This window comes from Pseudophryne corroboree, chromosome 6, assembly GCF_028390025.1.
Source record: "Pseudophryne corroboree isolate aPseCor3 chromosome 6, aPseCor3.hap2, whole genome shotgun sequence".
NCBI classification, from domain to species: domain Eukaryota; kingdom Metazoa; phylum Chordata; class Amphibia; order Anura; family Myobatrachidae; genus Pseudophryne; species Pseudophryne corroboree.
In genome coordinates, this window is record NC_086449.1 from 8534828 (window position 1) to 8560972 (window position 26145).

The following is a 26145-nucleotide window of genomic DNA, read 5'->3' on the forward strand; positions in this document are numbered from 1 at the left end:
TATGACTGGTGTCACCTGGGTTGAATTATTTAATTGATAAGAAAGTGTTTCATCACAGGTGATTGCAATCATACTGTAATTTAAGAAGGAAGTCCAGGTATAGAGCATGTTGTCCCTCCAGGAAAGGGTCATGTTGGGATGCATGGATTGTGTATATTAAATTTAAATCAATGCTGTATATAAGATTGAAACTAATAGTTTAGTAATGCCTGGGTACTGCTTATAGCTCCACCTAATTGTAGTACAATGAAGGCAACTTAAACAACCTTAAAATGCACATAAATTATAGATTTTCCATCTTGTCACATGCAAGAATAGCAGTATCCTCTGTGCTAACTTACACACTGGTAAAGGACTCAGGAGGACTCTGTGTGTGTCTCTATCTCTAGACCCTCATTAGATAGCAGGTTACACAGGACCCAGACTCCCAGGCAGGGAGGAGCTAAGATCCCTGGGTCACTTATAGCTCTCTCCACCCTCCTATCTCTACTCTGGTCGGTATCTCATGAAACCTGATACGCCTGTGTCTCTGCCTGCACTGCATACTGTCCTGCTCACATTCTGACTGCCTGGTTCTGCTGCTGCATAAGAGGGAAAGCTAGTGATGTCAGTGTGCTCTGGCTGGGAGCCCCCTGACAAAGGGGGGCCCCGGGGTACAGTATGCCCTAGATCCCCACCTTCATCTGGCTATGTCTACCCTGCTTGAGCATGTGTAATGGGGGTCTGCCCTGTGCAGGAACTGTCTTGCAAGGGTCCTGCGCTGTGTTCAGGAACTGTCTTGTGAGGGTCCCGCCCTGTGTGGGTGGCGTTCCCTGTTGTGGCCTTTCTTGCGAGAGTTCTGCCCTGTGTGGGGGGGGCTGCCTTGCGAGGGTCCTTCCCTGTGCATGGCCTCCCTTGCGAGGGTCTTGGCCTATGTGAGTCTGGCAATGGAAGGGCTACCTTCTACCTGTGGCTTAGGGGAGATGTACTAAGCAGTGAAAAGAATGGAGAAGTTGCCCATGGCAACCAATCAGCTGTTCTGTATAGTTTTAGAGCATGCAAATTATAAATGTTACTTCAGCGCTGAGTGGTTGCCATGGGCAACTTCTAGACTGACTTACTTCTCCACTCTTTTCAATGCTTAGTACATCTCACCGTATTAGAATAATGAGACCGTGTGGATCAGAGAGCCCATGTGATATCTCTGCCAGGCGTAGCCGCGGTCTGCGTGTAGGTAAACACTGCCGGGCTGAGGACATGTTCCACTGCTGTATCAGAGAATCCTGATTTCCTGCTCCCAACCCATCCTACATGAGTCAGTGGTTCTCCCCGGGCGCTGTGTAACATTACACACTGTGGGTGTGGTCTCTCCTCTCCCGGGACTGTACACACAGGCTGCACACTGGAGAAACACTGCTTTTATATATATATATATATATATATATATATATATCTATCTATCTATCGTGTGTGTATATATCGTTGTGGGATGCACGATGGCTGGGAGGGGGTCAGTGTAATGTAAATTGCATACAGCATTAGGTACCGCTTTCTGCAAAGGCCTGTAAATATATAGCTTAGGAGCGGTGGCGCTTTATATTGCTGCGCTGACGGTGGCGATGTAGGATGCGTCACATCCACTCCACAGTGCGCCGTTGAGCTGCAGTATAAAGTGGGGACAGCCGAGGAGGCGGCCGAATCTCACCAGAAATTTGTAGAATCTCCCATTAGGGAGCAGAATGAAATGTCTGTCGGCTGCGGGGGCGGCATCTTTATATAGTGTGCAGCTGCCGGGGTGTGCCGGTCACGCGTCTGGCGGGGGGGTGGGTGTTGGTGTGCTCACATGAATCTACAGGGGGTGGAATTGTTACTACGGACGCTGCATGCCAGCAAGGAGATGTCGGTTTAACTGTTCGCTGACGCAGTGCCCCCATAGAACGCAGTGCCCCCATAGAACGTAGTGACCCCATAGAACGCAGAGTCCCTATAGAACGCAGAGCTCCCATAGAACGCAGTGCCCCATAGAACGCAGAGCTCCCATAGAACGCAGTGCCCCCATAGAACGCAGTGCCCCCATAGAACGCAGAGCCCCCATAGAACGCAGTGCCCTTACACAGCACGCATGTGCCGCATTGTGCCTCTTCCTGCAGGCAGGCTGACTTCCTTGTTGGTTCGCAGGCTTGCACACGACGAGTCTGACACACCTAGTAAGAGGGAACATTCCCGCACGGTCACATATCTCACGCTCTGCCGACATGCTGAAGTTTTCCATATATATCTGTGGGTGTACTGAGCGGAACATATCTCAGGGGTAGCGACTTATCTCAGCTTCCGTGTAATGTGGGGGGAGGAGGAGACGCCTTGGCTATGACACCAGATATGTAGATGGTTGTTCCTCTGCTGACATGCTTGATATGATATGCCGACATGATCATGTAGACACTGACTAAATGTCGACATGTTAGAATGTTAATATATCATCTCTGGTGGCCCAGCGGTGACTTACCCGCTGCTGACGGCTGCCGCTCCAGTGCAGCTTCTGCGTCCCGGTGGTCATGTGACTGTGGGTTCCAGCTGAGCCATCTAACGGAGCGCCATTCCGGTGAGAATTGTTCCGCTAAACTGCCCTCTAGTACCTAACTGTAACCCTCCCATCCTGCAGCCTAATCCCAATGTCGGCATTCTGAGAGTGTCGCCTTTTCACATTTCGGCATTCTGAGAGTGTAAATGTTGACCTAATGGCTACATCTCCTGCTGACTGCGGCAGAACGGTGGCGATGGCTCAGGAGGTGCAGGCTATCGGTACACTGGTGACCTGCAGGACGCTGCATGCGGGGAGATGCGCCGTGGTCCAGCATATATCGGTGGACCCTACATTCAGGGCTGGATTAAGGTTTGTGTGGAGCCCTTCCAATGAAATTGTCTATGAGATATGCGGACCCTGTTATTATATAGCGGCCCAGCACCTCAAATGTTAAACCCACTATAGTGCCCCCAGTTCACATCATGCCACACTGGTGATGTAGCTACACGTGGGGTACCCCTAAGCGACTGCCCCTTCCTGCTCTGTTAATTGGACTCTTGTGCAGGAGAAATTGCTCCACTGCGTCCAACATCAGTGGTGCCCACAACTCAGAACCGGATGGGAGGGAACGCCAAGTTGGTGTAGGTAGTGATGGGAGCAGATCTGAGATATGATGAGGCCACAGGAGTGTCCATCACAGTGGGAGGGAAGTGAGGCCACTGGCAGAGACCACGGAGGAAGCAATGGGTGTTGTGTCAGCACAGTGGGTGGAACTGAGGCCACTGGCAGAGACCATGGGAGGAAGCAATGGGTATTGTGTCAGCACAGTGGGTGGAAGTGAGGCCACTGGCAGAGACCACGGGAGGAAGCAATGGCCATTGTGTCAGCACAGTGGGTGGAAGTGAGGCCACGGTTACAGACCACAGGAGGAAGCAATGGGCATTGTCGGCACAGTGGGTGGAAGTGAGGCCACTGGTACAGACCACGGGAGGAAGCAATGGGCGTTGTGTCAGCACAGTGGGTGGAAGTGAGGCCATGGTTACAGACCACAGGAGGAAGCAATGGGGGTTGTGTCAGCACAGTGTGTGGCAATGAGGCCACTGGCAGAGACCACGGGAGGAAGAAATGGGCATTGTCAGCACAGTGGGTGGAAGTGAGGCCACTGGTACAGACCACAGGAGGAAGCAATGGGCGTTGTCAGCACAGTGGGTGGAAGTGAGGCCACTGGCAGAGACCATGGAAGGAAGCAATGGGCATTGTGTCAGCACAGTGGGTGGAAGTGAGGCCACTGGCAGAGACCACGGGAGGAAGCAATGGGCGTTGTGTCAGCACAGTGGGTGGAAGTGAGGCCACTGGTACAGACCACGGGAGGAAGCAATGGGCGTTGTCAGCACAGTGGGTGGAAGTGAGGCCACTGGCAGAGACCACGGGAGGAAGCAATGGGCATTGTGTCAGCACTGTGGGTGGCAAATGAGGCCACTGGCAGAGACCATGGGAGGAAGCAGTGGGAAGTGAGGCCACTGGCAGAGACCATGGGAGGAAGCAATGGGAAGTTAGGCCACTGGTAGAGACCACGGGAGGAAGCAATGGGCTTTGTGTCAGCACAGTGTGTGGAAGTGAGGCCACTGGCAGAGACCATGGGAGGAAGCAATGGGCATTGTCAGCACAGTGGGTGGAAGTGAGGCCATTGCCAGAGACTACGGGAGAAAGCAATGGGCATTGTCAGCACAGTGGGTGGAAGTGAGGCCACTGGCAGAGACCACAGGAGGAAGCAATGGGCGTTGTGTCAGCACAGTGGGTGGAAGTGAGGCCATGGTTACAGACCACAGGAGGAAGCAATGGGGGTTGTGTCAGCACAGTGTGTGGCAGTGAGGCCACTGGCAGAGACCACGGGAGGAAGCAATGGGCATTGTCAGCACAGTGGGTGGAAGTGAGGCCACTGGCAGAGACCATGGGAGGAAGCAATGGGCATTGTGTCAGCACAGTGGGTGGAAGTGAGGCCACTGGTACAGACCACGGGAGGAAGCAATGGGCGTTGTCAGCACAGTGGGTGGAAGGGAGGCCACTGGCAGAGACCACGGGAGGAAGCAATGGGCATTGTGCCAGCACTGTGGGTGGGAAATGAGGCCACTGGCAGAGACCATGGGAGGAAGCAGTGGGAAGTGAGGCCACTGGCAGAGACCATGGGAGGAAGCAATGGGAAGTGAGGCCACTGGCAGAGACCACGAGAGGAAGCAATGGGCGTTGTGTCAGCACAGTGGGTGGGAAGTGAGGCCACTGGCAGAGACCACGGGAGGAAGCAATGGGCATTGTGTCAGCACAGTGGGTGGGAAGTGAGGCCACTGGCAGAGACCACGGGAGGAAGCAATGGGAAGTGAGGCCACTGGCAGAGACCACGAGAGGAAGCAATGGGCGTTGTGTCAGCACAGTGGGTGGGAAGTGAGGCCACTGGCAGAGACCACGGGAGGAAGCAATGGGCATTGTGTCAGCACAGTGGGTGGGAAGTGAGGCCACTGGCAGAGACCACAGGAGGAAGCAATGGGAAGTGAGGCCACTGGCAGAGACCACGAGAGGAAGCAATGGGCGTTGTGTCAGCACAGTGGGTGGGAAGTGAGGCCACTGGCAGAGACCACGGGAGGAAGCAATGGGCATTGTGTCAGCACAGTGGGTGGGAAGTGAGGCCACTGGCAGAGACCACGGGAGGAAGCAATGGGAAGTGAGGCCACTGGCAGAGACCACGAGAGGAAGCAATGGGCGTTGTTTCAGCACAGTGGGTGGGAAGTGAGGCCACTGGCAGAGACCACGGGAGGAAGCAATGGGCATTGTGTCAGCACAGTGGGTGGGAAGTGAGGCCACTGGCAGAGACCACAGGAGGAAGCAATGGGAAGTGAGGCCACTGGCAGAGACCACGAGAGGAAGCAATGGGCGTTGTGTCAGCACAGTGGGTGGGAAGTGAGGCCACTGGCAGAGACCACGGGAGGAAGCAATGGGAAGTGAGGCCACTGGCAGAGACCACGAGAGGAAGCAATGGGCGTTGTGTCAGCACAGTGGGTGGGAAGTGAGGCCACTGGCAGAGACCACGGGAGGAAGCAATGGGCATTGTGTCAGCACAGTGGGTGGGAAGTGAGGCCACTGGCAGAGACCACAGGAGGAAGCAATGGGAAGTGAGGCCACTGGCAGAGACCACGAGAGGAAGCAATGGGCGTTGTGTCAGCACAGTGGGTGGGAAGTGAGGCCACTGGCAGAGACCACGGGAGGAAGCAATGGGAAGTGAGGCCACTGGCAGAGACCATGGGAGGAAGCCAATAGGCATTGTGTCAGCACATCGGGCACAGCCTGTAGAGTGATGAAAGCGAGTGTTGGTGGATGACAGAGCAGGAGATACGTCAGCCAGGGAGAGGAGTCTCCGAGCAGTTGTCTCCTCACTGGTGGCACACGTCTGGTCATGGCACTGTTATGTCTAGGCCCGTGTTGCCTCTCTGGGCAGATGCTACACCCGCATACCAGGAGACGGCTGCACGAGCTGGTCTGACCAGATATGTAAAGCAGGGAACGTGTCCGCTATGAGGAAGAGAGTGCTGAAATGTTTCCCATGTATTATGTGTTATCTCAGCTGTGACTCATGAATCCGAGTAATATGCCGGCACACAACTGTCCACTCCTTGCCCGCCTCTATATATAGCCTCCTGTGCCTGCAGCTGTTCCTGGGGACTGTGGCGCCGACATCAGCTGTGCAAAGACATAATCTATACGATAACAGGCGCATATATATATATAATGCACAGTCTGTGCGGTGCACCAGGCAGCAAGTGGTTAAGCCCCCTGTGGTATTTGGGAGTTGAAACCTTATCCCTGCCACCCCACCCTTGGTCCATCTGCGTCACTCGGGGCCCCCTCTCCTCCTTTCTCTCTGACCAGTACGCCCAATGTGACCGGCAGCTCCGAGCAGGCCCCAGGCCGGGAAGAGGTACATGTGAGGGGGGCTTACAACGTTTGGGGAAGGGGGGCCGTGTACTCTGTACTGGGGCGATTGTGTCCCGTTGTGTAGATTGTGCATACGCAGGTGTGTCTCACATCTTATCCTATACTACAGATGAAGGCCTCTTACTTGTAGAGGAACAGGCAGCTTTGCTATGAGAGAGACATTTTGGGGGGGTTTCAGTTACTATGTACTAAGCCGTGGAGAGTGCTAAAGCGGACGGAGATAAAGTACTAACCAATCAGCTCCAAACTGTCATGTTACAGGATGTGTTTGAAAAATGACAGTTAGGAGCTGATTGGCTGGCACTTTATCTCCGTCCACTTTTTATCTCTCCGCGGCTTAGTACATAGACCCCAAGACACTATTTGCCCCCGATAGCAGCTTCCGGTGCTTCTCTCTTTGCAAAAGTATCGCCACCGTGTTCCGCAGAGCAGTATTCGAGAACATTTAAGCTCCGTGTAGATTAGCTGCGGCCGCAGGAGACCCGTTGACATCTTTCTGACCGCGGCGGCTGCACGTGTCGTCACAAAGCCGCTGCAATCACGCCCACACCAGGCCCCCCCCGTTTTGATATCACCGGCTCCGCTCCCGCAACGTTCCGTCTCCACCTAGGAAACGGATCGTTGGCACCCCCCTGCCCTGCGAACGTTTTGCGGTTAGATCACGTTTTGCGATCCAACCCCGATATTCCTAAATGGCTCCCAGATGCGGCTAGGATGCACTGGAGCGGGGGAATACTGAGTCATGCAGGACAGGTGACAGGGATATTCCTGTTTGGTGAATAGCAGGTGGGGCCGCACTGCAATGTGACACCTCATCCTCTAGGTATAGAATAGCCTGTGCGAGTGGCATAGTCTCTGGATGAAAGCTGTTTATCCTGAGGATGTTTCGGTTCCGCTGTCATTGTTTTTCCAACTGTATCTGCTGGGAGTCACTGTCACGCGTCTACTACTCTTTCAGTGCACTATCAATGTAACAGCTGCAGAAGATTGCTGAGTCGATATACAGCGGGCGGGCTTATCTATCAACGAGTGATTGAACTCATTGTAAAAGATAAAACTCGTTGCGTATGATCCAGCCAATCAGCTTCCAACTGTCATGTGTTTGAAAAATGACTTTTGGGAGCTGATTGGCTGGAGAACCATTTATCATACGCAATCTGCTTCCAACTGTCATTTTTCAAACACATGATAGTTAGGAGCTGAACACGTGACAGTTGGGAGCTGATTGGCTGGACAACTATTTATTATACGCAATATGCTTCCAACTGTCATTTTTCAAACACCTGGCAGTTGGGAGCTGATTGGCTGGAGCACCATTTATCATACGCAATCTGCTCCCAACTGTCATTTTTTGAACACATGACAGTTGGGAGCTGATTGTCTGGTGCACCATATATCATAAGCAATCTGCTCCCAACTGTCATTTTTTTTCAAACACATGACAGTTGGGAGCTGATTGGCTGGAGAACCATTTGTCATACGCAATCGGCTCCCAATCCAGCCTTCATTTTTCGCACACTGACAGCATAACGCGTTTTCTTGGATGTCTTTACAACCTCCGTCACTTAAACCAAAGATGCGGTTTAATCGCGCGCTGGGCGTGAACGGAAAAGCTGATGCGCTTTAAACGCTTTTGGAAGTAAAATGTCCGGGTAGGCTCAGCTTGGAAGTGCCAGGCGTCTCGTTTAGCTGTCGCCAAATAAGCCAGCATGCAGAATGCACCAGGACATAATTATCATGTGATTCGCGTGTATAATTAGTACCCCGACGCTCCCCGGGAATATAGATTATTTCATTAATGAATAATGAATCCCCTAAGTGTCCCTGGTGAGAGACTAGCACAGAGTGAAATGCAATAAAATAATAAACGCGCTGGGATCTGTTGCAATAAGGATATAATAAGTCATCTGATACGAAGCAATGTTTTTATAACTCGTTCTCTAACCGCGCCCTGTGTGTCCTCCGTCTCCGCGGCCCTGATAATCACATTTGTTAATAGTTAGAAGCATCGGTATCAGAGGCTCTCCCCGGCTGCCTGCGGCCGTTTCATTGTGACCAGTCAGTACACGGCATTTCGTCACATCGCCCGCTTAATTTATTTAGGGCGTGCAGCTGCTGGCGTCTCGCCAGGGCCTAGCGAGGTGATTCGCCCCAGGGCCACCAGCCATTCTTTCCTGTAACCACAGTCACGCAGACGTTATTTTCACCTTCGTTTTCATCCACGTTCCGTACAACCTAATGGAAGGTGGAGTCAGGGGGCTGGATTTTCCCACGTCGGCCCATGGTTTATGATCGGGGATAACGCCGACGAAATTGCGCCCCTAAGTGGCGGACAACGTGACTTCTGTATACATACAAGTGTATTATTTTTCTCTGACGTCCTAGTGGATGCTGGGAACTCCGTAAGGACCATGGGGAATAGCGGCTCCGCAGGAGACTGGGCACAAAAGTAAAGCTTTAGGACTACCTGGTGTGCACTGGCTCCTCCCCCTATGACCCTCCTCCAAGCCTCAGTTAGATTTTTGTGCCCGAACGAGAAGGGTGCAGACTAGGGGCTCTCCTGAGCTGCTTAGTGAAAAGTTTAGTTTTAGGTTTTTTATTTTCAGTGAGACCTGCTGGCAACAGGCTCACTGCATCGAGGGACTAAGGGGAGAAGAAGCGAACTCACCTGCGTGCAGAGTGTATTGGGCTTCTTAGGCTACTGGACACCATTAGCTCCAGAGGGATCGAACACAGGCCCAGCCATGGAGTCCGGTCCCAGAGCCGCGCCGCCGGCCCCCTTACAGAGCCAGAAGCAAGAAGAGGTCCGGAAAATCGGCGGCAGAAGACGTCCTGTCTTCACCCAGGTAGCGCACAGCACTGCAGCTGTGCGCCATTGCTCCTCAGCACACTTCACACTTCGGTCACTGAGGGTGCAGGGCGCTAGGGGGGGGCGCCCTGAGCAGCAATAAAAACACCTTGGCTGGCGAAAATACATCACATATAGCCCCCAGGGCTATATGGATGAATTTTAACCCCTGCCAGATTACACTGAAAAACAGGAGAAAAGGCCGCCGAGAAAGGGGCGGATCTCCTCAGCACACTGGCGCCATTTTCCCTCACAGCTCCGTTGGAGGGAAGCTCCCTGGCTCTCCCCTGCAGTCACTACACTACAGAAAGGGTTAAAAAAGAGAGGGGGGCACTAATTAGGCGCAGTATAAACAATACAGCAGCTATAAGGGGAAAAACACTTATATAAGGTTATCCCTGTATATATATAGCGCTCTGGTGTGTGCTGGCAAACTCTCCCTCTGTCTCCCCAAAGGGCTAGTGGGGTCCTGTCCTCTATCAGAGCATTCCCTGTGTGTGTGCTGTGTGTCGGTACGTTTGTGTCGACATGTATGAGGAGGAAAATTATGTGGAGGCGGAGCAAATTGCCTGTAATAAGGATGTCACCCCCTAGGGGGTCGACACCTGAGTGGATGAACTGCTGGAAGGTGTCAGCTCTTTACAAAAGACAGTGATTGACATGAGACAGCCGGCTACTCAGCTTGTGCCTGTCCAGACGTCTCATAGGCCGTCAGGGGCTCTAAAGCGCCCGTTACCTCAGATGGCAAATACAGACGCCGACACGGATACTGACTCCAGTGTCGACGGTGAAGAGACAAATATGACTTCCAGTAGGGCCACACGTTACAGGATTGAGGCAATGGAAAATGTTTTACACATTTCTGATAATACGAGTACCACCAATAGGGGTATTATGTTCAGTGAGGAAAAACTACCTGTAGTTTTCCTGAATCTGAGAAATTAAATGAGGTGTGTGATGAAGCGTGGGTTTCCCCCGATAAAAAAAAAAAACTGATAATTTCTAAAAAGTTATTGGCATATATCCTTTCCCGCCAGAGGTTAGGGTGCGTTGGGAAACACCCCCTAGGGGGGATAAAGCGTTCTCACACGCTTGTCAAAACAAGGGCTCTACCCTCTCCTGAGATGGCCGCCCTTAAGAATCCTGCTGATAGAAAGCAGGAGGGTATCCAAAAATGTATTTACACACATACTGGTGTTATACTGCGACCAGCAATCGCCTCAGCCTGGATGTGCAGTGCTGGGTTGGCGTGGTCGGATTCCCTGACTGAAAATATTGATACCCTAGATAGGGACAGTATATTATTGCCTGTAGAGCATTTAAAAGATGCATTTCTATATATGGGTGATGCACAGCGGGATATTTGCCGACTGGCATCAAGAGTAAGTGCGCTGTCCATTTCTGCCAGAAGAGGGTTATGGACACGACAGTGGTCAGGTGATGTGGATTCCAAATGGCATATGGAAGTATTGCCTTATAAAGGGGAGGAGTTATTTGGGGTCGGTCTTTCAGACCTGGTGGCCACGGCAACAGCTGGGAAATCCACGTTTTTACCCCAGGTCGCCTCTCAACATAAGAAGACGCCGTATTATCAGGCGCAGTCCTTTCGTTCCCATAAGGGCACGTGGGCAAAAGGTTCCTCATTTCTGCCCCGTGACAGAGGGAGAGGGAAATGGCTGCAGAAATCAGCCAGTTCCCAGGAACAGAAGCCCTCTCCCGCCTCTGCCAAGCCCTCAGCATGACGCTGGGGCTTTACAAGCAGACAGGGAGGCAGTGTTGGAAGCCATTCACAAGCTGTATAACCCAGCAGGTGATAATTAAGGTACCCCTCCTGCAACAGGGAAAGGGGTATTACTCCACACTGTTGTGGTACCGAAGCCGGACGGCTCGGTGAGACCGATTTTAAATCTAAAATCTTTGAACACTTACATACACAGGTTCAAATTCAAGAGAAGGGGACTACATGGTGTCTCTGGACATCAAGGATGCTTACCTTCATGTCCAAATTTACCCTTCTCACCAAGGGTACCTCAGGTTTGTGGTACAGAACTGTCACTATCAGTTTCAGACGCTGCCGTTTGGATGGTCCACGGCACCCCGGGTCTTTACCAAGGTAATGGCCGAAATGATGATACTCCTTCGAAGGAAGGGAGTTTTTAGTTATCCCTTACTTGGACGATCTCCTGATAAGGGTAAGATCCTGGGAACAGTTGGAGGTCGGTGTAGCACTATCTCAGGTAGTGTTGCGACAGCACGATTGGATTCTCAATATTCCAAAATCGCAGCTGGTTCCGACGACTCGTCTTCTGTTCCTAGGGATGATTCTGGACACAGTTCAGAAAAAGGTGTTTCTCCCGGAGGAGAGAGCCAGGGAGTTATCCGAGCTAGTCAGGAACCTCCTAAAACCGAGCCAAGTCTCAGTGCATCAATGCACAAGGGTTCTGGGAAAAATGGTGGCTTCCTACGAAGCAAAGCCATTCGGCAGATTCCACGCAAGAACTTTCCAGTGGGACCTGCTGGACAAATGGTCCGGGTCGCATCTTAAGATGCATCAGCGGATAACCCGGTCACCAAGGACAAGGGTGTCCCTCCTGTGGTGGTTGCAGAGTGCTCATCTTCTAGAGGGCCGCAGAGTCGGCATTCAGGACTGGGTCCTGGTGACCACGGATGCCAGCCTGCGAGGCTGGGGAGCAGTCACACAGGGAAAAAATTTCCAGGGCTTATGGTCAAGCCTGGAGACATCATTTCACATAAATATCCTGGAGCTAAGGGTCATTTACAATGCTCTCAGCTTAGCAAGACCTCTGCTTCAAGGTCAGCCAGTGTTGATCCAGTCGGACAACATCACGGCAGTCACCCATGTAAACAGACAGGGTGGCACAAGAAGCAGTCAATGGCAGAAGCTGCAAGGATTCTTCGCTGGGCGGAAAATCATGGGATAGCACTGTCAGCAGTATTCATTCCGGGAGTGGACAACTGGGAAGCAGACTTCCTCAGCTGGCACGGCCTCCACCCGGGAGAGTGGGGACTTCACCCAGAAGTCTTCCACATGATTGTAAACCATTGGGAAAAACCAAAGGTGGACATGATGGCGTCCCGCCTAAACAAAAAATTGGACAGGTATTGCGCCAGGTCAAGGGACCCTCAGGCAATAGCTGTGGACGCTCTGGTAACACCGTGGGTGTACCAATCAGTGTATGTGTTCCCTCCTCTTCCTCTCATACCAAAAGTACTGAGAATTATAAGACGGAGGGGAGTAAGAACTATACTCGTGGCTCCGGATTGGCCAAGAAGGACTTGGTACCCGGAACTTCAAGAGATGCTCACGGAGGACCCGTGGCCTCTACCTCTAAGAAGGGACCTGCTCCAGCAAGGACCCTGTCTATTCCGAGACTTACCGCGGCTGCGTTTAACGGCAGGGCGGTTGAACGCCGGATCCTGAAGGAAAAAGGCATTCCGGATGAAGTCATCCCTACCCTGATCAAGCCAGGAAGGATGTAACCGCAAAGCATTATCACCGCATTTGGCGAAAATATGTTGCGGGGTGCGAGGCCAGTAAGGCCCCGATGGAGGAATTTTCAACTAGGTCGATTCCTGCATTTCCTGTAAACAGGAGTGTCTATGTGCCTAAAATTGGGGTCCATTAAGGTTCAAATTTCGGCCCTGTCAACTTTCTTCCAGAAAGAACTAACTTCAGTTCCTGAAGTTCAGACGTTTTGTTAAAGGGGTACTGCATATACAGCCTCCTTTTGTGCCTCCAGTGGCACCTTGGGATCTCAATGTAGTTTTGGGGTTCCTAAAGTCACATTGGTTTGAACCACTTGAGTCTGTGGAGTTAAAATATCTCACATGGAAAGTGGTCATGTTGTTGGCCCTGGCCTCGGCCAGGCGCGTGTCAGAATTGGGGGCTTTATCCTGAAAAGGCCCTTATCTGATCTTCCAGACAGGGCGGAATTGAGGACTCATCCTCAATATCTCCCTAAGGTGTTTTCAGCGTTTCACGTGAACCAGCCTATATTGGTACCTGCGGCTACTAGGGACTTGGAGGACTCCAAGTTGCTGGACGTAGTCAGGGCCCTGAAAATATATGTTTCCAGGACGGCTGGAGTCAGAAAATCTGACTCGCTGTTTATCCTGTATGCACCCAACAAGCTGGGTGCTCCTGCTTCTAAGCAGACTATTGCTCGTTGGATTTGTAGCACAATTCAGCTTGCACATTCTGTGGCAGACCTGCCACAGCCAAAATCTGTAAAAGCCCATTCCACACGGAAAGGGGCTCATCTTGGGCGGCTGCCCGAGGGGTCTCGGCTTTACAACTTTGCCGAGCAGCTACTTGGTCAGGGGCAAACACGTTTGCTAAATTCTACAAATTTGATACCCTGGCTGAGGAGGACCTGGAGTTCTCTCATTCGGTGCTGCAGAGTCATCCGCACTCTCCCGCCCGTTTGGGAGCTTTGGTATAATCCCCATGGTCCTTACGGAGTTCCCAGCATCCACTAGGACGTCAGAGAAAATAAGAATTTACTTACCGATAATTCTATTTCTCATAGTCCGTAGTGGATGCTGGGCGCCCATCCCAAGTGCGGATTGTCTGCAATACTTGTACATAGTTATTGTTACAAAAATCGGGTTATTGTGGTTGTGAGCCATCTTTCCAGAGGCTCCTCTGTTATCATGCTGTTAACTGGATTCAGATCACAGGTTGTACGGTGTGATCGGTGTGGCTGGTATGAGTCTTACCCGGGATTCATAAATCCTTCCTTATTGTGTACGCTCGTCCGGGCACAGTATCCTAACTGAGGCTTGGAGGAGGGTCATAGGGGGAGGAGCCAGTGCACACCAGGTAGTCCTAAAGCTTTACTTTTGGGCCCAGTCTCCTGCGGAGCCGCTATTCCCCATGGTCCTTACGGAGTTCCCAGCATCCACTACGGACTATGAGAAATAGAATTATCGGTAAGTAAATTCTTATTATCTTCTGTGCTTTCAGTTTCACTTGACTGTAATTTTAATTAATATGTTCTGGTTAGAGAAACTGTGCGGGCGGTTTTGTGACACTGCACCCAACCAATCAGACAATTGCGTTTATCTGTCCCGCGCAGGTTAGGCCGTAAGGCTGTTTTATGTACTTTTGCAATTCGTGGTGTCACGTTTTTGTTTTGTTTTTGTATTGGGGTCACGGAGTCGGTGGTGAAGTAGCACACTTAGGGACATGTACTAAGCAGTGAAAAACGTGGAGAAGTGAGCCATTGGAGAAGTTGCCCATGACAACCAATCAGCTGCTCTGTATACTTTTGTAGTATGCAAATTATAACTTTGCACCAATGCTGATTGGTTGCCATGGGTAACTTCTCCACTGGCTCACGTCTCCACTCCCTGAGGGGGAGATGTATCAAGCTTTGGAGAGAGATAAAATGGAGACATTACTTCTAGCATTCCTTTATCTAGCACAGTCTGGTTGGTTGCTATGGGTAACCTCTCCACATTACTGGGCCTGATTCAGAGCCACACGCAATGCCAATACTCACGTAGTTATGCCATTTCTGGCAACTGCACATGTGCAAAAGAATGTCTAAAGAGTCGTACGGCGCTTGCGTAACACAGAGTGCTGACGAACTGGTCGTGTAAGAGACCAGCGGCCATCTTTAGTGCTGGCAGTGTAGCAGGGTTTATAGAACCACACACACCTACAATATACTGCTGGGTGTCTCCTGAGACAAATATAGCGCACCTGTCACGTCCGCACCGTACGGCGCCCCCTAGTTGCTGAGTTCACGGAGCGGGCGGGCAGGAGGGTGACAGTAGAGGTGTTGATTTATATGGTTTTAACATTATTTGTTGCACATAAAGTATAATTAGATGTTGTACAGCATACTGCTAATCAGCTGCTTTGCAACTGCTAATTATTGTGGGGCACCAGCAACATATGATAAACCAGTGATGGCTATCCTTGACACTCCAGCTGTTGTTGAACTACACATCCCAGCATGCCCTGCATCAGTTTTAGCATGGCCAAATAGCAAAACTGTAGCAGGGCATGCTGGGATGTGTAGTTCAACAACAGATGGAGTGTTAAGGTTAGCTATCACTGTGATACACTAAAGCATCTGTGTGCTGACTATTCTCTCTCTTCCCCGCTCTCTGCCTCTGTCTGTCTCTATATATACTGTGTGTATGTGGATGGATAGATAGATAGATGGATTGATGGATATGGGAAACCAAAACTTTATAATCTGTGTTACAAGCGCCTCCACTGTTAATATAGTAGCACAGTGGTTAGCATTGCAAATTCACAATGCCGGGGTCATGGGTACTTTTTCCAGGACTCAGTCATTGTGGAGTTCGTGTGTCGTCTTGGGACAGGGACTGATGCTAAACGATGAAACATTTATTGCATGGCGCTGTGTTATATATACACAGAGGTTAATAATCATTTCAGGGACTATTGCTGGATCACACGGCCAGAGAGAAAGCTAAACGTCAGCAGGGCATTGCCGTGGGTGGTAAAGGGCCCGGTGACCCTTCAGCTGTGGCCCCCAGCTCTGAACAAGGGCAGCTGGTTCCTGCGTCACCCTGCGCACTATGCAGCGAGGTCTCCCAGCACGCTCACAATTATTGCTGTCTTATTAGATCTCATCGGTGTGAGACCGGGACAGCGGCTTCTCTCCTGTTTATCAGAAATGGCTAAGGCAAATTGATGTCCTTGTTAATTATCCATGGAATGCATTGCTCGTTACCCACGCGAGTATATAATGAGCGTGGCAGGGCCGCAGTAATGGACGCATATAGCGAGAGAGCCGGTACACCTGTTTGGGGACCAGTATAAGTGTTGGAGGAAGGGGGGGTGGGCAAAGTAATGTCCTGGCACAAGGTCCATCGGCTGTTTCTATCCACCACTAAGCACAATGTTACCTTCTGAAGGCCTCGGCGGTAATATGTGCCATTATAGTAATAGCCTTAATGGAAGCTCATTTCGCGTAATGTCATTATTCATCAAAAAGGAACGAGACATTGCAATTTAGCTGCTCCAAGAGTAGCTTCTTCAGTTGAACCCATTGTCTTTAAAAGCAGGGACCTATTTATGGAAAAGCAATTAATGGTCATAGGACCGTAACACTGGACTATGAAGTCTAAGGCAGATTTTATTTTACACCCTTCAAGAGTCTGTTTAGAGATAGACAACCCGTGGCTCTTAGCACATCCTGGAAAGCTGTTAAGTGCTTGCTTGAACTTGTAGTCCACTTCTGCCGATGAGCCACAGTTTGTCTGAATCTGCTTTATTAATCAAAAAGTGGAGGAAACGTCTAGTACAGGAGATGGCGTGTTTACTGCAATGGTCGATATGACACGTGGCCACCACACATTTAATAGCTGTCCTAAATATTATTTTCTGGCTTAATTTGTCTTCACAGATAAGAGCTCCTATCCTTGTACTCACGACATGTCTTTTCTCCTTCATCCCCAGCGCTGCCACCGAAACATTTCCAGGACGCCGACGATCGGTTGTCCAAGATGGGTTCCTGTCCCCCCCGGCCGGCTTGCCCGACGCGCTGCTGTTGCGCCTGTCATAAGCAAAGGCCGGGCATGGTGTTGGTTTGGGTCCCAGAGTCTAGCGTGTCTCGGGCTATCTACGTCAACGAGGCATCAGACTCTTCCGACGACAGCGGCGTGTTTCAGAGGCTTCTGTCGTTGAACGACGATGATGACGACGGTGGAGGGAAGTGGGGCCAGTGGCTTTTGAAGGACAGGGTGACGGCGGCCACCAGCTACCCGGTGAGACGCAGGTCAATAAAGCACGGGGAACGCTCTAGACAGGACTCTGGTGTTGGGGATGAAAAAGTGAGGAACGGTGTTGTGCTCACCTCTTACAAGTCTACGGGAGACTATAACGGGGATTTGCCTAACCCTGTCCATGAAGAGGTCACTGTCCAGAGGCCGTGTAGGTTGGACAATATACCAGGTGTTCCAAAGCACAGATCGCCACCTCGTTTGAAATCAAAGGCCAGTGAAGACGTAGACTCCGCTGTAGACACTGCCCATTCGGGACCTCTTCCCGCTCACCCTTTGCCTAATGGAACCTCCCGTGAACCTTCTGAATCTGAAGTTCTACCTGGAAAGAACTCTAAATTAAAGTGCATCTCCTTCTCTGATGAAGTGGTGTCTATGACGGACAAAATGGACCAGCCGAATGTTGACTTAAGCGATGATCCCCTAAAGGGCTCTGGGTCCACCGACTGCTTGGATTCTGCCCAGGAGCTTGCTATAACACAACACCCTTCCCTAAGAGATGAGCAGGAAGTGGAAAATCGATTTAAGATCCGTAAGCCCGCCCGCAGGAGCAAGGTACCTGCTCAGTCCTCGTTAGAAGTCCCAGACCACCCGCCAATGATGCCTCCTAAAGTGCCCAGCAAACCACCTCGTGGGGCAGCTCCTCCGCCTCCTCCAGCTCCACCTCCGTTTTTGAGGAAAGGGTCTTTGAAGAGGTACTCAACAGGCAACGCGGAGGAGGTGACAGATAGAGATAAGAAGGCGTCCTCATGTAGTCTTCCTATTGACAGCGTGTATAAGGGGAGAGACCACCGTTCATCCTCGGAGGACACAACCGGTAAGTGATGTAACCTCTTTGTGACTGTGACCTTACTCAGTCGGGGGGTCTATCCATACTTTCTGTTTAGGGTCATTGTATGTACGCTGCGCAACGTTGATAAACCGACATCAAAGGGATCATGTTACGTACTTTTTAGGGTGATGCCCGGTGCGGTTTGTTCTGTTAATTAACTTCTGTGTGTTGTCTTCTATACAGAGCCATCAGATTTCTGTCCGGAGAGCTCGTTGCTGAGGTGAGTGCACAGCGGGGGCCCTGCTTCAGACCATAGTGTTATTAAGTGCACCAACCTTGTGTTTCCTTCTCTCTCTCTTCCCGCTCGCTGTGTCCTCCCAGTCTGTCATACATAATACAACCGTTTAAATGATTTTTCCTTTTTTCCAGGATTCCGACCGTCAAGAGCCCTAAATCCATAGACTGGGAATCGCACCTGCGGGATGGTAAGGATCTGGGCATTGACCTACTTTTTAACCTACTTTATCCACTTTTGCGGACATTTGTTTTTCTCTTTATATCCATACATTATTCTCATTGTATACACCTACCAGTATTATCCTTCATGAGATATGTGTATATAATATATATATATATATATATATATATATAATTTATTTTTATTTTTTTATTAATAAGGCGCCGCAAGGGGAATAAAGCTTGCACCATTGTCGCTTCCCATTTGTTAGTAGCTGTCCTTAGCTAATTGCCGATTTCTGTCTGGACCGTGGAGGTCACATGCTGTGTGCGCACAGTCTGAGTGGTCCCCACAGTACACACGCTGCAGTAGGCGGCCCCCGCGTGCAGTTATTGTGGGCTACCTTCAGCTCTGCAGGGGCAGAACTGTACTTGTAATTTGTTTAGAAGATGAGGTCTCCATTCCCTGGCTGATCTCATGATGTGCTGGCTCCGTCACTGCCTTCTCGTCCAAGCTCCTGCGTTGGACCACTGGATGCTGGAAGCCTTTTTACAAGAACATCTTGTGTGTACTTAATGACATGCTTGTCTCCCGTGCAGAGCCTCTGTACCAGACGTACCGCCAGACGGTCATCAGTAAGGAGATCCGGAGGCAGACCGTCGCACGCAACAGCAGCTTCACCAGCTATGACTCCTCGCAGGAAAGTCCCCTCTGCGCCGGGGGTTCTCCTAAGCAGGGGCGGAGGTCGGCGGTCCCCCATAACACGCTGTGGCAAGAGTTACCTTCTGTGATAGAGAGCGGAGTCCTGGACAATATGACCAACGAGCAGAAGAAAATGCAGGAGGTAAGCGCAATGGTGCCCCCCTCATTATATATACTCGCAACGCTCACGTGTCCACCCCCCATTATATATACTCGCAACAGTCACGTGTCTACCCCCCCATTATATATACTCGTAACAGTCATGTGTCCATCCCCCCATTATATATACTCGTAACAGTCACGTGTCCATCCCCCCATTATATATACTCGTAACAGTCATGTGTCCATCCCCCCATTATATATACTCGCAACAGTCACGTGTCCATCCCCCCATTATATATACTCGTAACAGTCACGTGTCCATCCCCCCATTATATATACTCGCAACAGTCACGTGTCCATCCCCCCATTATATATATTCGCAACAGTCACGTGTCCATCCCCCCATTATATATACTCGCAACAGTCACGTGTCCATCCCCCTCATTATATATACTCGTAACAGTCACGTGTCCATCCCCCCATTATATAAACTCGCGACAGTCACGTGTCCATCCCCCCATTATATATACTCGCAACAGTCACGTGTCCATCCCCCCATTATATATACTCGTAACAGTCACGTGTCCATCCCCCCATTATATATACTCGTAACAGTCACGTGTCCATCCCCCCATTATATATACTCGTAACAGTCACGTATCCATCCCCCCATTATATATACTCGCAACAGTCACGTGTCCCCCCCATTATATATACTCGTAACAGTCACGTGTCCCCCCATTATATATACTCGTAACAGTCACGTGTCCATCCCCCCATTATATATACTCGTAACAGTCACGTGTCCATCCCCCCATTATATATACTTGTAACAGTCACGTGTCCATCCCCCCATTATATATACTCGTAACAGTCACGTGTCCATCCCCCCATTATATATACTTGTAACAGTCACGTGTCCATCCCCCCATTATATATACTCGTAACAGTCACGTGTCCATCCCCCCATTATATATACTCGTAACAGTCACGTGTCCATCCCCCCCATTATATATACTCGTAACAGTCACGTGTCCATCCCCCCATTATATATACTCGCAACAGTCACGTGTCCCCCCCCATTATATATACTCGTAACAGTCACGTGTCCATCCCCCCCATTATATATACTCGTAACAGTCACGTGTCCATCCCCCCATTATATATACTCGTAACAGTCACGTGTCCATCCCCCCATTATATATACTCGCAACAGTCACGTGTCCATCCCCCCATTATATATACTCGTAACAGTCACGTGTCCATCCCCCCATTATATATACTCGTAACAGTCACGTGTCCATCCCCCCATTATATATACTCGTAACAGTCACGTGTCCATCCCCCCATTATATATACTCGCAACAGTCACGTGTCCATCCCCCCCATTATATATACTCGCAACAGTCATGTGTCCATCCCCCCATTATATATACTCGTAACAGTCACGTGTCCCCCACCCCCATTATATATACTCGTAACAGTCACGTGTCCCCTCCCCATTATATATACTCGTAACAGTCACGTGTCCCCTCCCCCCCATTATATATACTCGTAACAGTCACGTGTCCATCCCCCCATTATATATACTCGCAACAGTCACGTGTCCATCCCCCCATTATATATACTCGTAACAGTCACGTGTCCATCCCCCCATTATATATACTCGCAACAGTCACGTGTCCATCCCCCCCATTATATATACTCGTAACAGTCACGTGTCCCCCCCCCATTATATATACTCGTAACAGTCACGTGTCCCCTCCCCATTATATATACTCGTAACAGTCACGTGTCCCCTCCCCCCCATTATATATACTCGTAACAGTCACGTGTCCATCCCCCCCATTATATATACTCGCAACAGTCACGTGTCCATCCCCCCATTATATATACTCGTAACAGTCACGTGTCCATCCCCCCATTATATATACTCGTAACAGTCACGTGTCCATCCCCCCATTATATATACTCGTAACAGTCACGTGTCCATCCCCCCATTATATATACTCGTAACAGTCACGTGTCCATCCCCCCATTATATATACTCGCAACAGTCACGTGTCCATCCCCCCATTATATATACTCGCAACAGTCACGTGTCCCCCCCCCCCCATTATATATACTCGCAACAGTCACGTGTCCATCCCCCCATTATATATACTCGCAACAGTCACGTGTCCCCCCCCCCCCCATTATATATACTCGTAACAGTCACGTGTCCATCCCCCCATTATATATACTCGTAACAGTCACGTGTCCATCCCCCCATTATATATACTCGTAACAGTCACGTGTCCATCCCCCCATTATATATACTCGCAACAGTCACGTGTCCATCCCCCCATTATATATACTCGCAACAGTCACGTGTCCCCCCCCCCCCATTATATATACTCGCAACAGTCACGTGTCCATCCCCCCATTATATATACTCGCAACAGTCACGTGTCCCCCCCCCCCCATTATATATACTCGTAACAGTCACGTGTCCATCCCCCCATTATATATACTCGTAACAGTCACGTGTCCATCCCCCCATTATATATACTCGTAACAGTCACGTGTCCATCCCCCCATTATATATACTCGTAACAGTCACGTGTCCATCCCCCCATTATATATACTCGTAACAGTCACGTGTCCATCCCCCCATTATATATACTCGCAACAGTCACGTGTCCCCCCCATTATATATACTCATGACAGTCACGTGTCCATCCCCCCATTATATATACTCGCAACAGTCACGTGTCCATCCCCCCATTATATATACTCGTAACAGTCACGTGTCCCCCCCCATTATATATACTCGTAACAGTCACGTGTCCATCCCCCCATTATATATACTCGTAACAGTCACGTGTCCATCCCCCCATTATATATACTCGTAACAGTCACGTGTCCATCCCCCCATTATATATACTCGTAACAGTCACGTGTCCACCCCCCCATTATATATACTCGTAACAGTCACGTGTCCATCCCCCATTATATATACTCGCAACAGTCACGTGTCCATCCCCCCATTATATATACTCGTAACAGTCACGTGTCCATCCCCCCATTATATATACTCGTAACAGTCACGTGTCCATCCCCCCATTATATATACTCGTAACAGTCACGTGTCCATCCCCCCATTATATATACTCGTAACAGTCACGTGTCCATCCCCCCATTATATATACTCGTAACAGTCACGTGTCCATCCCCCCATTATATATACTCGTAACAGTCACGTGTCCATCCCCCCATTATATATACTCGTAACAGTCACGTGTCCATCCCCCCATTATATATACTCGTAACAGTCACGTGTCCATCCCCCCATTATATATACTCGCAACAGTCACGTGTCCATCCCCCCATTATATATACTCGCAACAGTCACGTGTCCCCTCCCCCCATTATATATACTCGTAACAGTCACGTGTCCCCTCCCCCCATTATATATACTCGTAACAGTCACGTGTCCATCCCCCCATTATATATACTCGCAACAGTCACGTGTCCATCCCCCCATTATATATACTCGCAACAGTCACGTGTCCCCTCCCCCCATTATATATACTCGTAACAGTCACGTGTCCATCCCCCCATTATATATACTCGTAACAGTCACGTGTCCATCCCCCCATTATATATACTCGTAACAGTCACGCATCTCCCCCCCCCCCATTAATATATACCCAGAACAGTCACGTCGCCCCCCACCATTATATATACTTGTAACAGTCACGTGTCCCCCCCCCCATTATATATACTCGTAACAGTCACGTGTCCCCTCCCCATTATATATACTCGTAACAGTCACGTGTCCCCTCCCCCCCATTATATATACTCGTAACAGTCACGTGTCCCCCCCCATTATATATACTCGTAACAGTCACGTGTCCATCCCCCCATTATATATACTCGCAACAGTCACGTGTCCCCCCCCCCATTATATATACTCGCAACAGTCACGTGTCCATCCCCCCATTATATATACTCGTAACAGTCACGTGTCCATCCCCCCATTATATATACTCGCAACAGTCACGTGTCCATCCCCCCATTATATATACTCGCAACAGTCACGTGTCCCCCCCCATTATATATACACGTAACAGTCACGTGTCCATCCCCCCATTATATATACTCGTAACAGTCACGTGTCCATCCCCCCATTATATATACTCGTAACAGTCACGTGTCCCCCCCCCATTATATATACTCGTAACAGTCACGTGTCCATCCCCCCATTATATATACTCGTAACAGTCACGTGTCCCCCCCCCATTATATATACTCGTAACAGTCACGTGTCCATCCCCCCATTATATATACTCGTAACAGTCACGCATCTCCCCCCCCCCCATTAATATATACCCAGAACAGTCACGTCGCCCCCCACCATTATATATACTTGTAACAGTCACGTGTCCCCCCCCCATTATATATACTCGTAACAGTCACGTGTCCCCTCCCCATTATATATACTCGTAACAGTCACGTGTCCCCTCCCCCCCATTATATATACTCGTAACAGTCACGTGTCCCCCCCCATTATATATACTCGTAACAGTCACGTGTCCATCCCCCCATTATATATACTCGCAACAGTCACGTGTCCCCCCCCCCATTATATATACTCGCAACAGTCACGTGTCCATCCCCCCATTATATATACTCGTAACAGTCACGTGTCCATCCCCCCATTATATATACTCGCAACAGTCACGTGTCCATCCCCCCATTATATATACTCGCAACAGTCACGTGTCCCCCCCCATTATATATACACGTAACAGTCACGTGTCCATCCCCCCATTATATATACTCGTAACAGTCACGTGTCCATCCCCCCATTATATATACTCGTAACAGTCACGTGTCCCCTCCCCATTATATATACTCGTAACAGTCACGTGTCCCCTCCCCCCCATTATATATACTCGTAACAGTCACGTGTCCCCCCCCATTATATATACTCGTAACAGTCACGTGTCCATCCCCCCATTATATATACTCGCAACAGTCACGTGTCCCCCCCCCCATTATATATACTCGCAACAGTCACGTGTCCATCCCCCCATTATATATACTCGTAACAGTCACGTGTCCATCCCCCCATTATATATACTCGCAACAGTCACGTGTCCATCCCCCCATTATATATACTCGCAACAGTCACGTGTCCCCCCCCATTATATATACTCGTAACAGTCACGTGTCCATCCCCCCATTATATATACTCGTAACAGTCACGTGTCCATCCCCCCATTATATATACTCGTAACAGTCACGTGTCCATCCCCCCATTATATATACTCGTAACAGTCACGTGTCCATCCCCCCATTATATATACTCGCAACAGTCACGTGTCCATCCCCCCATTATATATACTCGTAACAGTCACGTGTCCATCCCCCCATTATATATACTCGCAACAGTCACGTGTCCATCCCCCCATTATATATACTCGTAACAGTCACGTGTCCATCCCCCCATTATATATACTCGTAACAGTCACGTGTCCCCCCCCCATTATATATACTCGTAACAGTCACGTGTCCCCTCCCCCCCATTATATATACTTGTAACAGTCACGTGTCCATCCCCCTATTATATATACTCGTAACAGTCACGTGTCCCCTCCCCCCCATTATATATACTCGTAACAGTCACGTGTCCCCCCCCCATTATATATACTCGTAACAGTCACGTGTCCCCTCCCCCCCATTATATATACTTGTAACAGTCACGTGTCCATCCCCCCATTATATATACTCGCAACAGTCACGTGTCCATCCCCCCATTATATATACTCGTAACAGTCACGTGTCCCCTCCCCCCCATTATATATACTCGCAACAGTCACGTGTCCATCCCCCCATTATATATACTCGTAACAGTCACGTGTCCATCCCCCCATTATATATACTCGTAACAGTCACGTGTCCATCCCCCCATTATATATACTCGTAACAGTCACGTATCCCCCCCCATTATATATACTCGTAACAGTCACGTGTCCCCCCCCCCATTATATATACTCGTAACAGTCACGTGTCCATCCCCCCATTATATATACTCGCAACAGTCACGTGTCCATCCCCCCATTATATATACTCGTAACAGTCACGTGTCCATCCCCCCATTATATATACTCGTAACAGTCACGTGTCCATCCCCCCATTATATATACTCGCAACAGTCACGTGTCCATCCCCCCATTATATATACTCGTAACAGTCACGTGTCCATCCCCCCATTATATATACTCGCAACAGTCACGTGTCCATCCCCCCATTATATATACTCGTAACAGTCACGTGTCCATCCCCCCATTATATATACTCGCAACAGTCACGTGTCCCCCCCCCCCCCATTATATATACTCGTAACAGTCACGTGTCCATCCCCCCATTATATATACTCGCAACAGTCACGTGTCCATCCCCCCATTATATATACTCGTAACAGTCACGTGTCCATCCCCCATTATATATACTCGCAACAGTCACGTGTCCATCCCCCATTATATATACTCGTAACAGTCACGTGTCCATCCCCCCATTATATATACTCGCAACAGTCACGTGTCCCCCCCCCCCATTATATATACTCGCAACAGTCACGTGTCCATCCCCCCATTATATATACTCGCAACAGTCACGTGTCCCCTCCCCCCATTATATATACTCGTAACAGTCACGTGTCCCCCCCCCCATTATATATACTCGTAACAGTCACGTGTCCATCCCCCCATTATATATACTCGTAACAGTCACGTGTCCATCCCCCCATTATATATACTCGCAACAGTCACGTGTCCATCCCCCCATTATATATACTCGCAACAGTCACGTGTCCATCCCCCCATTATATATACTCGTAACAGTCACGTGTCCATCCCCCCATTATATATACTCGCAACAGTCACGTGTCCATCCCCCCATTATATATACTCGTAACAGTCACGTGTCCATCCCCCCATTATATA

At 49.8% G+C, this 26145-nt stretch overlaps 1 protein-coding gene across 3 annotated transcripts in view; it reads left to right on the forward strand.

Annotated features, from left to right (window-relative positions):
- Positions 1 to 26145, forward strand: part of LOC134935897 (rho guanine nucleotide exchange factor 15-like) — a 73081-nt gene that overhangs the window by 8316 nt on the left and 38620 nt on the right. For 2 of the 3 annotated variants that reach the window (XM_063930748.1, XM_063930749.1), the window contains exons 3-6: positions 16798 to 17937; positions 18136 to 18172; positions 18322 to 18377; positions 18949 to 19193. In XM_063930748.1, the coding sequence (XP_063786818.1) occupies positions 16798 to 17937; positions 18136 to 18172; positions 18322 to 18377; positions 18949 to 19193 (1478 nt within the window). Of the gene's footprint in view, positions 1 to 6265; positions 6471 to 16797; positions 17938 to 18135; positions 18173 to 18321; positions 18378 to 18948; positions 19194 to 26145 lie in introns of those variants that run through there. The other variant, XM_063930750.1, reaches the window with a different exon arrangement.